Raw genomic sequence first — 17727 nt, 5'->3', positions numbered from 1 at the left:
ACACACACACACACAATTGCAAGACCTAATAAACCAATTCAGCAAAGTTGCAGAATATGTAGTCAACACACAAAAACCAGTTGCATTACTATAAAATAACAATAAACAATCTGAAAAAATTAGAAAAGCAATTAGCATCAAAAATATACATACTAATGAATAAATTTAACCAAAGAAATGAAAGACTTATATGCTGAAAACTACAAAGCATTGCTGACCAAAAAAAGGGGAGACATTCTATGTTCATGAAGTGGATGATATTATTGTTACAATATCATTACCCAAAGTAATCTACAGATTCAGTGCAATCCCTATCAAAACGATGCCTTTGCAGAAATAGAAAACCTCATCTTAAAATTCATGCAGAATCTCAAGGGACTCTGGCTAGCTAAAACAATCTTGAAAAAGAAGAGCAAAGGTGAAGGACTTAAACTTCCTGTTATCAAGAGGTACTACAAACAGTAATACAATAAAGTTGTAATAAAACTTAGGTAATAAGTTTTACAATATGTAAAACTTACCAATAAAACAATATGGTACTGACATTGAACAGCCATACAGATTAATGGAATAAAACAGAGAGCCTAACAGTAAACTCACAGAAAGAGCAACTGATTGTTTAAAATATTTATTTGGCTATGTCAGGTCTTATTTGTGGCATGCAGGATCTTTGACGTTTGTTGAAGTATGTGGGATCTAGTTCCCTGACCAGGGATTGAACCTGGGTTCCCTGCATCAAGAATGTGGAGTCTTAGCCACTGGACCACCAGGGAAATCAATGAGCAATTGATTTTTGATGAGGTTGCCTAGAGCATTCAATGGAGAAGAGACAGCCTTTTCAACAAATGATGCTGGGAAACTGGGCATCTACCTGCGAAAAAAATGTTGGATTCTTGCAGTATATACAAAGATTAACTCAGAATGGATCAAATACCTAAACATAAGAGCTAAAACTAAACCTCTTAGAAGAAAACAGAAAGCTTCACGGCATTGGGTCTGGCAATGATTTCATATATATGACACCAAAGGCACTATCAACAAAACAAAAAAAGAGACAAATTGGATTTTATGAAAATTAAAAACTTATATGCATCAAAGTGCAAAATCAACAGAGTGAAAGGGCAACACACATATATCTGATAAAGATTAACATCCAGAATATTTAGAGAACTTCTAAGACTCAAAAACAACCAACTCAAAAATGGAAAAAAGACACAAAAACAGACATATGGACAATGGAAAAGAATAGAGAGTCCAGAAGTAAACCCACACACCTACAGTCAATTAATTTTCAACAGAAGAGGCAAGAATATACAATGGAGAAAAACAGTCTCTTCAGCAAGTTGTGGTGGAAAAGTTGGACAGCTGAATGTAAAACAATGAAATTAGACCACACCCTCATATCATACACAAAAATTAACTCAAAATGGCTTGAAGACTTAAATATAAGATATGACACCATAAAAATCCTAGAAGAGAATTCTCTAACATAAATTGTACCAATGTTTTCTTAGGTCAATCTCCCAAAGCAACAGAATAAAAGCTAATATAAACAAACGGAACCCAATCAAACTAACAAGCTTTTGCACAGCAAAGGAAACCATAAATAAACAAAAAGACAACCTAGGAACTAGGAAAAATATTTGCAAATAATATAACCAACAAGAGATTAATTTCCAGAATACACAGCTCATACAACTCAATGACAAAAAAACAAACAATCCAATTGAAAAAAGGGCAGAAGACCTAAATAGACATTTCTCCAAAGATACACAGGTGGCCAAAACACATATGAAAAGATGCTCATCATTGCTAATTATTAGAGAAATGCAAATCAAAACTATGAGGTACTACCTCACACCAGTCTGAATGACCATCATTAATTCTACAAATACTGGATAGGGTAGGGAGAAAAGGGAGCCCTCTTACACTGTTGATGGGAATGTAAATTGGTACAGTCACAATGGAAAACAGTATGGAGGATCCTCAAAAAACTGAAGTCATAAAATCCAGCAATCCCACTCCTGGGCATATATCCAGACAAAACTATAATTAAAAAACATTATTTTTTTAAAAAAGAAACTTGTTTTCAACAAAGAAGGAAGAAAAGATGCATGCACCCTTATGTTCATAGCAGCACAATTTATAATAGCTAAGATATGGAAGCTATTTAAATGTCCATCAACAGATGAATAAACAAGATGTGATATATATATACACATATATATTTATATTTTAATACATGTGTGTGTATATATATATATGTTAGTTGTTTAGTCATTAAGTTGTGTTCAACTCTTTGCAACCCCATAGACTAGAGTCTGCCAGGCTCCTCTGTCGCGATCCCTGGGTCAGGAAGATCCCCTGGAGAAGGAAATGGAAACCCACTCCAGTATTCTTGCCTGGGAAATCCCGTGGACATAGGAGCCTGGCGGGCTACAGTCCATGGGGTCACCAAAGAACTGGACACAACTTAGTGACTAAACAACAACAATAACAATTTTTTATTGTATGCATTTAGGTGCTATAAACTTTGCTCTGGAGCTGTGTGTGACAAATCTCAATATGTGGTATTTTTGTATTTTTATTCAGTTCAATGTGGTTTTCAGAAATTTCTCTTTAAACTTCCTTTTTTGAGTCAATGGATTTTTTCGAAGAGTCTTATGTGGTTTCCAAGTACTTGGTTCTTGTTATTTTTCTGTTATCAACTTTGATTTTCATTCCATAAAACTCAGAGAATACATTCTATATGATATCAATTCTTTATATTTTTGAGATTGTTTAACGGCCCAGGATGTGATCCACCTTGGTATACGTTCAATCAGGACTTGAAAAGAATGTATATTCTTGTGTTATTAGCTGGAGACTCCTATAAATATCAATTTGATCCTGTTGGTGGTGGTGGTGTTAAGTTTTCACATATTCTTGCGCAGTTCCTGCTGAGTTCTATACATTTTGAGAGAGGGGTATTGAAGTCTCCAAATATAACTGTGGATTTTTCTGTTGCTCCTTTTAATCCTATCAGTTTTTGCTTCACCTATCTTGCAGGTCTGGTCCATACACACTTAGGATTGTTCAATACATCTTACTGGTGGATTGACCCTTTTATCATTATACAATATCCCTCCCTTTCTGTGGGAGAATAACTCTTTATTCTGAGGTCTCTCTGTTATTAATATGGTTACTCCTGCTTTCCCTTTATTCATGTTTACACAATATATATTTTTCTAATCCTTTATTTTAAACCAACTTAAATATTTGAAACGTATTTCTTACAAACAGCATATAGTTGGGTCATGTTTTCAATACATGCTGCCAATCTGTCTATTAATTGGTATATTTGTACTACTTACTTTCAGTGTAATTATTAATGTGGTAGAGCTTAAGTCTCCAACTTTACCTGTTGTTTTCTGTTTGTTCTTCATTTCTCATTTCTTTTTCCTGCCTTTTTCTCTTTCCTGCATATTTAGAATTTCATTTTGATTTACCTATAATGTTTTTTAAAATATATCTTTGTACAGTTTTTGGAGGAGTGGCTCTAGTAATTACACCATATATTCATGACTTATCAAAGTCTGTAAGTGTTCAGTTCAGTCAGTTCAGTTCAGTCGCTCAGTCGTGTCCGACTCTTTGCGACCCCATGAATCACAGCATGCCAGGCCTCCCTGTCCATCACCAACTCCCGGAGTTCACCCAGACTCACGTCCATCGAGTCAGTGATGCCTTCCAGCCATCTCATCCTCTGCCGTCCCCTTCTCCTCCTGCCCCCAATCCCTCCCAGCATCAGAGTCTTTTCCAATTAGTCAACTCTTTGCATGAGGTGGCCAAAGTACTGGCGTTTCAGCTTTAGCATCATTCCTTCCAAAGAAATCCCAGGGCTGATCTTCAGAATGGACTGGTTGGATCTCCTTGCAGTCCAAGGGACTCTCAAGAGTCTTCTCCAACACCACAGTTCAAAAGCATCAAGTATTACTGTTTTACTAATTCAATACAGAAGCCTTACCTCCCTTTACGTGTATAACCCTTCCTTTTTCATAATGCAGTTGCCTTACATATTTCTTCTAATACATTTAGAACCATATCAATGTTATAATTTTCACTTCAATCATTAAATAATTTAGAAAAATCAAGAGAAAAAGGAAAACCTATTATATTTACCCATGTTGCTTACCATATTATTTTTTCCTTTCCTTTCTATTTAGAAAAATTGCTTTGCCATTTTCTTAGGGTAGGTCTATCTATTGGCAACAAATCCCCTTAGTTTTTCTTCACCTGAGAGTGTCTTGATTTCGCCTTCATTCTTGAAGGATATTTTTTACTGGATGTAGAAATCTGTTGACAAGCTTTTTTCCTTCAGCACTTGTAAAATACTGTGCCACTTCCTTCTGGCCCCCATGTTTTCTGATGACATATTAATTTTCATTCTAATTATTTCGGCCCTTCAGTTAATATCATTTTTCTTTGGCTGCTTCCTAGAATTTTTTTATTTAGTTTTCTGAAGTTTACTTATGATGAGAATTTCAGTACTTTTTTAGACTTGCCTTTTTTCTCCTTTCCTCCTTGGACATCAATGACATTAATGCTAGGGGTTTTGTTATTGTCACTTAGTTTCCTAAAGCTCTATATTTTATTTTTATTTTATTTTTTTAGTCTATTTTATTTCTATTGCTTAAATTGGGCAGTTTCTGTTGTTTTGTCTTTCAATTCATTAATTCTTTCCTTGTGTCCTGTACTCTGCTCTTAAATCCATTCTACTGAGCTGTTTTGTTTCCATTACCGTTATTTTTCAAATGTAAAATTCCTTTTCGGTTCTTCTTTATATCTTCTCTTTCTTTGCAAGGTCTTTATATTACTTTGCTGAGACTTTTTATTTTTTCATTTGTTTTAACATGCCTGTAATTGCTCACTGAAGCATTTTAATCATGGCTGCTTTAGAATCTTTGTCAGATAATCCTTACATCTCTGTCGTCTTAGTGTTGTCATCTGTTGATTGTCTTTTACTCATTTGGTTTGAGATCCTCCTGGTGCTTGGTATGACAAATGATTTTTCACATGAAATCTAGATGTTTTTGTATTGTTATATTATTCTCTTTTAACTGGGGTAGCTTTTAAAAACCCATTCTGACAGGGGAAAGAAGAAGGGTGGGGGTGCTACCTCATTACTGCCTTGCCATTGCCAAGTGGATTCAGTCCCCACCAGTTTTCTCAGTCTCTGTTAACACCTGAAGGGAGACACCATGGAAGAGGCTCTCCAGGTGGTCTCTATTGACACCATGGTCTGGGTGGTCTCATTACTGCTGGATAATGTTGAAAGTCCTGACTCTCCACTAGGCCTCTTCTGACACTCCATCAGTGGAGAGACGCTGGGGTACCAGGTTACTGCCATGTAGAAACTCAGGCTCCCCACCTGGTTTCCATTGACACTGCAGGGAAACCTCATTTCAGGCCAGTGGAAATAAAACTCCTAGCTCTTTACTTGACTTTTTCTTGTTTTAAATGATTGTATATTTTTCTTTATTAGATTGATCACAAGAATGACACATAACACTGTCCTTCTGATAGAGTATTTATAGCTGACCTGTTGTCCTTCTCTGTATTACCATTTTTGTGAGGATGGAAATCTAGGCTCTCCACTTCTTTGTTGGCATAGGTGGGGTTGGGGGCCATTTTTTTCTTTGGTGTTGACTGAAGTAAAATACTTAGTATCTTAAAGTTTTCTGGTTTGCTGGACTGCCCCTTTCCTGGTTCTTTTACTGGAGAGAGCAGGATTTTGTTGGTTTATTGTTGTCTGTCCAATTTGTTGGTTTCTTCAGTTCCAAATCTGTGATATATGAAGAAAAAGAAAACTCAAGGAACTCACCTTCATGTCATTCCTTGGGTCCCAGTGTTCCTAGATGGTCTGTCTTCTCTCCATCTTTCAGAGTCTTCTTATATTTATTTTATATGTATGTTGTCCAGGGTTTCTAGTTGTATTTAGTGGAAAGAATAGGGGAAAGTATATCTACTTGATATTCCCAGAAACAGAAGTCCTCCTTGGCTGAGGTTAATCAGTTCCTTCTGTGGGAGGTTGAACCATGTTCCTATGTTCCTATGTTCCTATTTATTGACTAAGGGCACACTCCAAACAACTCAACTGTCTGGAGCCATGGGCTATATCTAAGTACTGACATTTCCTAGAACCTAAAGTATTAAACCACATACTCCACCAGCATGTTAGGAGAATATTCTTTGTTCAAGAAGGTTTTATTTGAAAAGCAAGGATATGACTGTATCATCATGTCAAAGGAGAAAATCCATGTGATCATTCTATAAATGCAAAGATATGCAGTTGATAGACTTCAACGTTCTTTCTGAAAAAATTCTTAATAAAATAGAAGTCAATTAATACTTCCTTTAAACAATTAAAAGATATATCTCAGACTTCCCTGGTGGTCCAGAAGAATTTGCCTGCCAATGCAGGAAACACAGGTTCAATCCCTGGTCTGGAAAAATCTCACATGCCATGAGGCAACTGAGCCCTTGCGCCACAGCTACTGAGCCCATACTCTAAACCCCGCAAGCTGCAACTATGAAGCCCATGCACCTAGAGCCCATGCTCTGCAACAAGAGAAGCCACCACAATGAGGAGCTTGCACACGGCAACGGAGAGTAGCCCCCACTTGCCACAGCTAGAGAAAGCCCTCCCACAGCAGTGAAGACCCAGCACAGCCAAAAAAGATAATAAAATAAACAAATAAAATAACTCCAATCAAATCAACATCACAGTTAGTAGTAAAACATGAGAATCTCTTCCACTAAAATTAGGTCATGCAATCACTTCTGTTATTTAAACTTGTTTTGGGACTACGAGCCAACGAAGTAGGCATGAACAGGATGTAAGTAACAATGTCTGGCAACTATATTCTTGTTTTCATCTCCTTCTCCTACACTTTTTCTTCAGAGCTGACATTCACTATAGGATTGCATAGTTCATTCTCTAGCCTCAAGAGTTTTTTTTTATTTTTTCTTTTTCACTCCAAATGCTTCATCATTCAAGTGATAGGAGTTGTGAGAGTCACATCTTATATACTTTGTATTCTTAATACTGTGAAAACAGTAGGTACTCAGTGAATATTTTCAGATGCATAATACAAAATGTGGTGTCAAAATTTTAATTAATTTGTATATATTACATACACCCTGGAAGGTCAGTCAATAATTTAGTCTTATTAAGGTTTGTTCAGAATCTAATACTTTGTGATTCCAAATATTTGACATCAATTTTTGTGATGAGCTCAAAATAACGTATTTAGAATGCTCAATATTTTTCAATTAGAATTTGGTCAAATCATAATTGTTTTCATACCCAACATTTTCAGCTAAGAATCCTTTGGATATTCTAAAATATTTTCAAAATTTGATGATACATATGCCATCAAAATGAAGCTTGAGTAACCTGAAAAATCATGTAAAGTATTCAACTACAATTTCACTTTATAATTGTCACTCTAACTTCTAACTTGCTGCATGACTGTCTAAAACATGAAAACAGAATATATGCTTGCCCTTTCACCCACTCCTATGGTTTCTAAATTGAGCTTAAAATGGTATGCAAAAGGTTAACCAAGACATTAATTTTCTAAGTTAAAGTACTTCAATTAAATTGTCCTTCTTCACAGGAGATTTATAGTGCAGCCGCATGCACATCTGACACTCCAGTTTAGTTGTGATGATAAATTATAAGTCGCCCTGCAACTAATCTGAGATCCTTTGACCAAAATCAACACGAAAACATTTTTTTTACAAAACATAAAATTTAAAATGTACCTCTGTTCCAGAGTGTTTATCCCCGATAATATCCATCTGTCTCGTAAATAGTTCTAATACAGCGTTGTAGACCAGTTCATACTGTTGCTGAAGAGCATCGCAAACCGGAACAAATGAAAATAAACAAATCTTGGTGAACTAACAGAATCTCAGGAGTATGAACACCAATCAAATCCTAGTATAGCAAACCTGAAACATTAGTTTAATGATAGTGCCTTATGTCTGTGCAGCCCATGTCAGGTTTCAAAACATTTTTAGGATGCTAGAAACAGCTAAATATTTGATCTACCTCTAGCTAATATACAAGGACCTTGCAGCATGCTTTTTATATTCTAACCCCACTTTCTTATTTCTCTTTCCTTCCACCATCCTCTCTCACAAAAGTTTGCTCACACTTTAAAATTTTCATTCCAGGGACTTCCCTGGAGGTCCAGTGTTTAAGACTCTGCTCTTCCATTGCAAGGGGCACAGGTTTGATCCCTGGTGGGGAAACTAAAATTCTGCATGCCACATGGCCAAAAAAAATTGTTTTTTATTTCATTCCAGATGCATTTTTTCGGGGGTAATTCATCTCTTCTGGGAAAAGGTAGATTAATGTTGTTGATGGCTAACAGATAGCTTCAATATGACTCTCACAGTTGATCTGTAAAGTAGCTAGGTTGTTAACCCTGTTAATGATTTGTCTGAGATCATTCAGAAGTAATTTCAATGTCTTGGGTTAGTACCTGAACCTTTGACTCTTAGTTTAGTGCATTTGGATCAAGCTGCTGAAAGTCTGTCTTAGCAAAGGATACCAAAGAAAAGAAGACCACTAAATAGAGTTTGGAAATTTGTGGTTATAAAGGAATTCCACTGCAGAGAAATGAGACCGCTATAATTACAGGTTTATGGGTTTTTACTACCTTGTTTTTGCCTCTGTACCTGCTCAAGCACTTGATTTTTGGATCTATTTTTCATCTAAATAGGCCTATTCAGGTTTTTCAATGACACTTCACACAATCGTGTACAAACAAAATATAACTTTTGCCAAAAATAATTGTAGCAGGAGAATAGTGCAGAGTCTGTATCATCCAACATAGCCATTGTCCCACTCTTCAATTTTTTCTAAAGAAGACAGGAAAATCAGACAGGAAGCACTCATCTGGTTACAGTGCTGTTTCCTGGTTAGAGCAGTATCAGAAAAAGCAGCTACAGCAGATAAGTTATTTGTCCAAATAGTTGTTGATAATGCCAAAATGTGAAAGCTCACTTAAAACTATGTTAGCTGTCTTCCAACTCTTACATGGACTTTTTCTGAAATGATGTATGGCTTTATTTATTGATTCAGTAATACAGTTTAATGTTATACAATTAGGTTGCATACTTCCTGGAATCTTTATACATCTACATGGATTGGCCTTAACTCTGACAGCCTTAACCAGCCAATGCTTTCATTTCACATAAACATTTCATTTCACATAAAATAAAGGTTGAATATAGAAAACACCTACAGTCATACACATGAAAAAGAATTCTCTTTTTCCACTAACTATTAGTGGAAAACCTGTGTGGGCCAAACAGAAGGTTTATATTATAATAGCTCTTAATTTTTTCCCTTTGATTTAGAACTTTTACATAAAAACATCTAAAGTGCCATTGTCATTGTTTTACTTCTAAACCTGTGTTCAAGTTCATTTGTAAGTGCTTTAAACACTGCTGCTGCTGCTAAGTCGCTTCAGTCGTGTCCGACTCTGTGTGACCCCATAGACAGCAGCCCACCAGGCTCCCCCGTCCCTGGGATTCTCCAGGCAAGAACACTGGAGTGGGTTGCCATTTCCTTCTCCAATGCACAAAAGTGAAAAGTGAAAGTGAAGTCACTCAGTCGTGTCCGACTCTTTGCGACCCCATGGACTGCAGCCTACCAGGCTCCTCCATCCATGGGATTTTCCAGGCAAGAGTACTGGAGTGGGTTGCCATTGCCTTCTCCAGCTTTAAACACTAGGGTCTTACTATTTTAGCAATAAGAAATAGTTCTAACAAACTATGCAAAATGTGCTGTGTGCTTAGGTTCTACAGTCGTGTCCAACTCTTTGTGACCCTATGGACTGTAGACCACCAGGCTCCTCTGTCCATGGGATTTTCCCGGCAAGTATACTGGAGTGGTTTGCCACTCTCTCCTCCAGGGGATCTTCCCAACCCAGGGATGGAATCTATGTCTCCTGCGTCTCTCGCTTTGTACACAGATTGTTTATCCCTGAGTCATCAGAGATACCCGTGAAAAAGGTCTCTTTCCTAAAAAAAAACAATGACTGTTTGATGAAAGAATGAATGGGTGAATGCTTAACTCTATCTTAAAGATGGAGGCCATTTAGAAATATAGGTAAAATTATTAGTGTTGAAATATGGATACAATATGGGTGTTGGGCTTCCCTGGTGGCTAAGATGGTAAAGAAGCTGCCTACAATACAGAAGACCCAGGTTCAATCCTTGGGTTGGGAAGATCCTCTGGAGAAGGGAATGGCCACCCATTCCATTATTCTTGCCTGGAGAATTCCATGGATAGAGAAGCCTGTCAGGAGAATTCCATTGTTAGAGAAGTCCATGGGGTCGCAAAGAGTCAGACACATGTGGGTGCTGAAATATTATAGAATGTGAGAGATTTGGGCTGGGAATGTTTCACCTAAGAGGTAGAATGTGAGCTGGAGAAGAGAGAACAGGTGGAAAGCATTTCTAATGGAATGAATAGGTATGAGCACTCTGGGGTAGGTTAATCATATACTATGATACACATATAATCATATATATATATATATATATATATATATATATATATAAGATTGTTGTAATTGTGGAGTTTTAAATTTTTTTTTTTATATGCATACAATAAGGACCAGGAAAAAACTATAGAAAAATAGTAACAGTGACTCTCTCTAGGTGACAGGATTATGGATGATTTTTAAACTTTTTATTATTTTCTAAAATGAAGAAAATAATATAATTCTCCAGATTCTGTTACCATCTCCTGAAGAAGAAATTACAAATCTCTAATTTTGTATGGTTTCAGAAATGAATTACCACCACAAAATTTCAGGTTAACCTGACCCAGCTATTTCTTTCCAATAGGTCAAATAGTTTGTAGATTTTTTTTAAATATCCTTTGTAAGAAATATTGCTTTCTTAATATTTTCTGAACAGACAATAAAATATAAGGAATGAAAGGAATTTGGTCCAGGGCAAGGGATACAGGAAAAATATTGGGATATTTAGAGTTAAAGGAAGTGGAAATGGACCAAAACCCTCGATAGTAAAGCAGTCAGCTATTTTTGGATGCCTTGCTGTTACCAAATAAAGAGATGGAACCAGACTCAGACATGTTATATTATTCACCATAGTCCATACCTGAGTTTGAACTAATGAAGGCCTCTGTGTTCGCATTTCCTGGATCAAACTAAAAACACTGAAGTTCTCAGGAATTATCTATCAAATAAAAGGAAAAAATATCTTACTCTTTTGTTCCTATCTAGAAAAAAAGAATGCACTTTTAAAACTAACGAGGTTTTTCATCACTTGAACCATTACTTAGAGCTTATGAAATACTGAAGAAACTCTTCAGAATGATTTCACATTGGGTGATCAAATGTCTGAAGTTAAAAATATAATGAGGGAACACCCCACTCACACCAATGGACAGATCATCAAAACAGAAAATTAATAAGGAAACACAAGTTTTAAATGATACATTAGATGAGATGAATCTCATTGATATCTTCAGGACATTCCATCCAAATGTAGAAGAATACACCTTCTCAAGTGCACATGGAACATTCTCCAGGATAGACCACATCTTGGGTCACAAATCAAACCTCAGTAAATTAAAGAAAATTGAAATCATATCAGGCATCTTCTCTGACCACAACACTACGAGCGAAGATATCAATTACAAGAAAAAAAAAACTGTAAGAAACACAAACACGTGGAGATTAAACAACACATTTCTAAATAACCAAGAGGTTACTGAAGAAATCAAAAAGGAAATAAAGTTTCTAGAAACAAATGACAATGAAAACATGACAACTTAAAACCTACAGGATACAGTGAAAGCAGTTCTAAGAGGGAAGTTTATAGCAATACAATCCTCCCTCAAGAAACAAGAAAAACATCGAATAGACAACCTAACTTTACACCTAAAACAACTGGAAAAAGAAGAACAAAAAAACCCCGAAAATTAGCAGAAGAAGGAAATCATAAAGATCTGAGCAGAAATAAATGAAAAAGAAATGAAAGAAACAATAGTAAAGGTTAATAAAACTAAAAGCTGGTTCTTTGAGAAGATAAACAAAATTGACCAGCCTTTAGCCAGACTCATCAACAAAATTAGAAATGAAAAAGGAGAAGTTACAACAGACAATGCAGAAATACAAAGATTATAAGAGACTATTATGAACAACTATGTGGCAATAAAATGGATAACTTGGAAGAAATGGACAGATTCTCAGAAAAGTTCAATCTAGAAAAAAAAGAGGCTACAAGTAGTTCCATTTTCCCCATCTTTAATTCCATGGAACAGGAAGGTAAACAAGGAAAGAACAATATGAAATTATTATCACTTGAAAATTTCTCTTCAAGTTTTTGTAGTGTTTTTTCTTGAAAGTCTACTGGCCTGTGAGCTTATTTAGGAGTTAAAAGCAATGATAATGCACTTTTTAATGTACTTCTTACTAATAGGGCACAGAAGCACTTAGAACTGAGTGCTTTCTTGAAACTGAAAAATTGCAATTCTAAAAATGTATCCTCAAGAACATATTGTACAACACAGGGAATATGACCAATATTTTATAATAGCTATAAATGAAATATAATCTTTAAAATTGTGAATCACTACACACGTACACCTGCTATATATAACATTGTACATCAACTATACTCCAAAAAGAAAAATTTTAAGTAAAAAATAAATTAAAAATAAAAATGTATCCTAAAGAAATAATTTAGACAAATGCCAAAAGATGTAAATATAGAAGGCCATGCATTACAACATTGTGTCTAATAGCAAAAAAAAATAAATAAATAACTTCATGTCTAACAGCAAAAAAAAAAAAAAAAAAAGACTGAACCAGGAAGAAATAGAAATTATTAACAACCCAATTACAAGCACTGAAATCGAAGCTGTGATCAAAAATCTCCCAAAAAACAAAAGCCCAGGACCAGATGACTTCATGGGAGAATTCTATCAAATATTTAGAGAAGAGCTAATGCCTATCCTTTTAAAACTCTTTCAAAAAATTGCCAAGGAAGGGACACTTCCAAACTCATTCTATGAGGCCACTATCACCCTGATACCAAAACCAGACAAAGACAGCACAAAAAAAGAAAACTATAGGCCAATATCACTGGTGAACATAGATCCAAAATCCTCAACAAAATTTTAGCAAATAGAATTCAGCAACAGATCTAAAAGCTCACACACCATGATCAAGTTGGGTTTATTCCAGGAATGCAAGGATTCTTCAATATACACAAATCAATCAATGTGATAAACTATATTAACAAATTGAAAGATAAAAACCATATTATAATCTCAATAGATACAGAAAAAGCCTTTGACAAAATTCAGCACCCATTTATGATTAAAACTCTTCAAAAAATGGGTATAAAAGGAAACTACCTCAACATAGTAAAGGCCATATATGATAAGCCTACAGCAAACATTGTTTTCAATGGTGAAAAACTGAAAGCATTCCCCCTAAGATCAGGAACAAGACAAGGGTGTCCACTTTCTCCACTTTTATTCAACATATTTCTGGAAGTCCTAGCTAGAGCAATCAGAGAAGAAAAAGAAATAAAAGAAATCCAGATCAGAAAAGAAGAAGTAAAGCTCTCCCTGTTTTCAGATGACATGATACTGTACATAGAAAACCCTAAAGATAATATCAGAAAATTCCTAGAGCTAATCGGTGAATTTAGCAAAGTTGCATGATATAAAATCAATACACAGAAATCACTTGCATTTCTATATACTAAAAATGAAAAATCAGAAAGAGAAATTAAGGAATCAATCCCATTCACCACTGCAACAAAAAGAATTAAATATCTAGGAATAAACTTACCTAAGGAGACAAAAGAACTGTACACAGAAAATTGTAAGACACTAATGAGAGAAATCAAAGATGACATAAACAGATGAAGAGGTATTCCATGTTCCTGGGTAGGAAGAATCAATATTGTGAAAATGACTATACTACCAAATGCAATCTACAGATTCAATGTGACCCTATCAAATTACCAATGGCTTTTTTCACAGAATTAGAACAAAACCTTTCACAATTCATATGGAAACACAAAAGACCCCGAATAGCCAAAGCAGTCTTGAGAAAGAAAAATGGAGCCAGAAGAATCAACCTTCCTGCCTTCAGATTATACTACAAAGCTACGGTCATCAACACACTATGGTACTGGCACAAAAACAGAAATATAGACCAATGGAACAAGATAGAAAGCCCAGAAATAAACCCATGCACCTATGGGTACCTTATTTTTGACAAAGGAGGCAAGAATATACAATGGGGCAAAGACAGCCTCTTCAATAAATGGTGCTGGGAAAACTGGACAGCTACATGTAAAAGAATGAAACTTCCTAACACCATACACAAAGATAAACTCAAAATGGATTACAGACCTCAATGTAAGACCAGAAACTATAAAACTCTTAGAGAAAAACATAGGCAGAACACTCGATGACATAAATCAAAGCAAGATCCTCTATGACCCACCTCCTAAGGTAACGGAAATAAAAACAAAAGTAAACAAGTGGGACCTGATTAAACTGAAAAGCTTTTGCACAGCAAAGAAAACTATAAGCAAGGTGAAAAGACAAGCCACAGAATGGGAGAAAATAATAGCAAATGAAACAACTGACAAAGGATTAATTTCCAAAATAGACAAGCAGCTCATACAACTCAATACAAGAAAAACAACCCAATCAAAAAGTGGAGAAAAGACCTAAGCAGACAGTTCTCCAAAGGAGACATATAGATGGCTAATAAACACATGAAAAGGTGCTCAACATCACTCATTATTAGAGAAATGCAAATCAAAACTACTATGAGATACCACCTCACACCGGTCAGAATGGCCATCGTCAAAAAGTCTACAAACAATAAATGCTGGAGAGGGTGTGGAGAAAAGGGAACGCTCTTGCACTGTTGTTGGGAATGTAAATTGATACAGCCACTATGGAAGACGGTATGGAGATTCCTTAAAAAACTAGGAATAAAACCACCATATGACACAGCAATCCCACTCCTACACATATACCCTGAGGAAACCAAAATTGAAAGAGACACATGTATCCCATTGTTCATTGCAGCACTATTTACAATAGCTAGAACATGCAAGCAACCTAGATGTCCATCAACAGATGAATGGATAAAGAAGTTGTGGTACGTATACACAATGGAATATTACTCAGCCATAAAAAGGAATGCCTCTGAGTCAGCTCTGATGAGCTGGATGAACCTAGAACCTATTATACAGTGAAGTGAGTCAGAAAGGGAAAGATAAATATCATATTCTAATGCATATATATGAAATCTAGAAAAATGGTACTGAAGAATTTATTTACAGGCCAACAATGGAGAAACAGACATAGAGAATAGACTTATGGACATGGGGAGAGGGGAGGAGAGGGTGAGATGTATGGAAAGAGTGACATGGAAACTTACATTACCATATGTAAAATAGATAGCCAATAGGAATTTGCTATATGGCTCAGGAAACTCAAACAGGGCTCTGTATCAATCTAGAGGGGTGGGGTAGGGTGGGAGATGGGAGAGAGGTTCAAAAGGGAGGGGATAAATGTATACCTATGGCTGATTCATATTAAGGTTTGACAGAAAGCAGCAAAATTCTTAATGCAAGTTACCTGGCTAAAGGAAGGGTAACTATGATTTAGGACAGTGGTTATCAAAACTACTCTCCAGAAGCACCTGGAGAACTTGCCGGCCCCACCCCCCCCCCACCTCCAGAGTTTCTGCTTCAGTTCATCTGAGGTGGGGCCCAAAAGTTTGCATTTCTAATGAGTTCCCCGGGTGATACTGATGCTTCTTGTCTGGGGACCACATTTTGAGAACCACCAATTTAGGAACTAAGTTAATTGTCTGAAAAAGCCAATCTACAAGTGAATATTCTAGAATCCTAAAGATAGATGTTTTGAAGAACCAGACAATTTCTAAGTCTGAAAGTAACAAGGTTAAGAAAATAGCAAGTGCCTATTGAGAAAAACTCACCCCATCTTTTAGCAACATCCACGTGTAATCAATAGCACAGAGAACACCAGTCCTTCCACAACCAGCACTGAAATGAAAGATCACAGTAGCATGTATAGTTGCAGAGAGTGGATTGTAGCTAAAAAATTTCACCAGCAGATTTGAGGAAGAAGAAATCTAGAGACCATGAAACTGTCTAAACCCTACCATTTCCCAGAACACGTTTTTCAGTTGCCACAGACTACACCAAGCCTCAGGACAGGTCTTAGGCAAGTTCTCACAGCAAAACATCTCTAGAGTTGTGCTGTTCACAAGTAATTTACCAGAAAAAAAAATCATTAACTCTCAGGTTGAATTTATCAGAGTTTCTTCTATTGACCTTTCTCTTTCAATCATTCTCATTTTTAAACTTGATTCCTTTCTGACTGACTGGAAAACATGAGCCTCAAATTAGAAACCTACATCTACATAGGGTTTGAGTTCCAACAAAGTCAGTCTTCCTTTGGTTAAAAGCAGAAGTCCTGGCCTGAGTGTGACATTTGGTTTATTCTGGGGAGAAGGTTCACACAACAGCATCATACCTGCAGTGAATGCATATGGGAACACTGTTATCGTCTTGGTAACAACGCACATCCCAAATGAGCTCAAGAATAGGGTCTATAGATGAAGGCACATCATGGTCTGGCCAGTTCTTATAATGGAACTGATAGATGGTTCGAGTTTCCTATAAAAATAACCAGGATAAAAGGAGAGTTCAAGATTAGCATGTCACCTCATTCTATCACAAGATGACTCTGTCTTACTAAGTAGCATCTTATCTTTTTTGCAATTTATGTAATCTTCTTCCCTACAGACCAGATGCCCTGTAAGAACAATTATAAGTAATTTCAGGTCACTCACTATTGGCCTGTTCCTATCTACTCACAAGAGAAGGTAGATGTGAAAATGGTCCAAACCAGAGCTTCCCAACTGGTATCCTTTAAATGAGTCACAGGCAGGCTGAGGTACTAAATCCCTTTGCCTTAGAGAAACAGAGGAGTCTGAGCTTTCAAGTTGGTTCCCAGCCTCTATTCACCCTAGAAATAATATCATTTTATATGTGGGCCATTGGTGTGAAATAGGTTGGGGAACACAGATTACACCAAAGGTCTCTTTTGGATATTATGGGCTATCCAGAACATCAAAGGCCCTTCCATCCCCTATTATGATATGTCCAGACTGCATCATATACATGTACATTTACTTGCCTGGTCTCTGTGGGCTTTGAGTTTACATTTAGTGTTCTATACTTACACTATTGAACTTGGCTTTTAGAGTCCTGATTGTATAATCAGATTTTCTATTTTCAGCTTCCTAAGAAGTAAATCAAAATATTAGTTATTTCAAAGACTAATATTCAAAAACTACTCTCTATAAAGTAGGTTCTGGAGCATCTGCTCAGCCAAAGCGGAAATAGACATCATACTTACACAGGATATGGAGAAAGGACCAAGTTGCAGTTGCGTGTCTCCTGGTTCAGCCCAGTAGCGCTCACATTTTTTCTGTTGCACAAGGCAAAAGGTGGTGATTTCCTTCCATATATTCTAGTCTTTCCTGGACAATGAAACCCTATCCCCCATTCAGAAGCAAATTCAGCTGTGTTCTTTACCCTAGGTTAGGAATTTCTAATGCCCTTGGA

The 17727-nt window shown here is 36.3% G+C and overlaps 1 protein-coding gene and 1 long non-coding RNA gene across 4 annotated transcripts in view; one reads left to right on the top strand and one right to left on the bottom strand.

The window, feature by feature from the left end:
- The window catches only part of LOC106700667 (uncharacterized), an 82000-nt gene that overhangs the window by 24580 nt on the left and 39693 nt on the right, over window positions 1–17727 (top strand). The window lies entirely within an intron of this gene.
- PTPN22 (protein tyrosine phosphatase non-receptor type 22) overlaps window positions 1–17727 on the bottom strand; it is a 59392-nt gene that overhangs the window by 22846 nt on the left and 18819 nt on the right. Inside the window, exons 6-11 of the mRNA XM_070367461.1 lie at window positions 17519–17590; window positions 17343–17402; window positions 16631–16773; window positions 16071–16137; window positions 11185–11262; window positions 7807–7893 (exon numbers count right to left, since the gene is read on the bottom strand). Of these exons, the coding sequence (XP_070223562.1) occupies window positions 7807–7893; window positions 11185–11262; window positions 16071–16137; window positions 16631–16773; window positions 17343–17402; window positions 17519–17590 (507 nt within the window). The remainder of the gene's footprint in view (window positions 1–7806; window positions 7894–11184; window positions 11263–16070; window positions 16138–16630; window positions 16774–17342; window positions 17403–17518; window positions 17591–17727) is intronic.

This window comes from Bos mutus, chromosome 3 (assembly GCF_027580195.1).
Source record: "Bos mutus isolate GX-2022 chromosome 3, NWIPB_WYAK_1.1, whole genome shotgun sequence".
Lineage (NCBI taxonomy): Eukaryota > Metazoa > Chordata > Mammalia > Artiodactyla > Bovidae > Bos > Bos mutus.
This window is presented reverse-complemented; position numbering and strand designations above follow the sequence as displayed.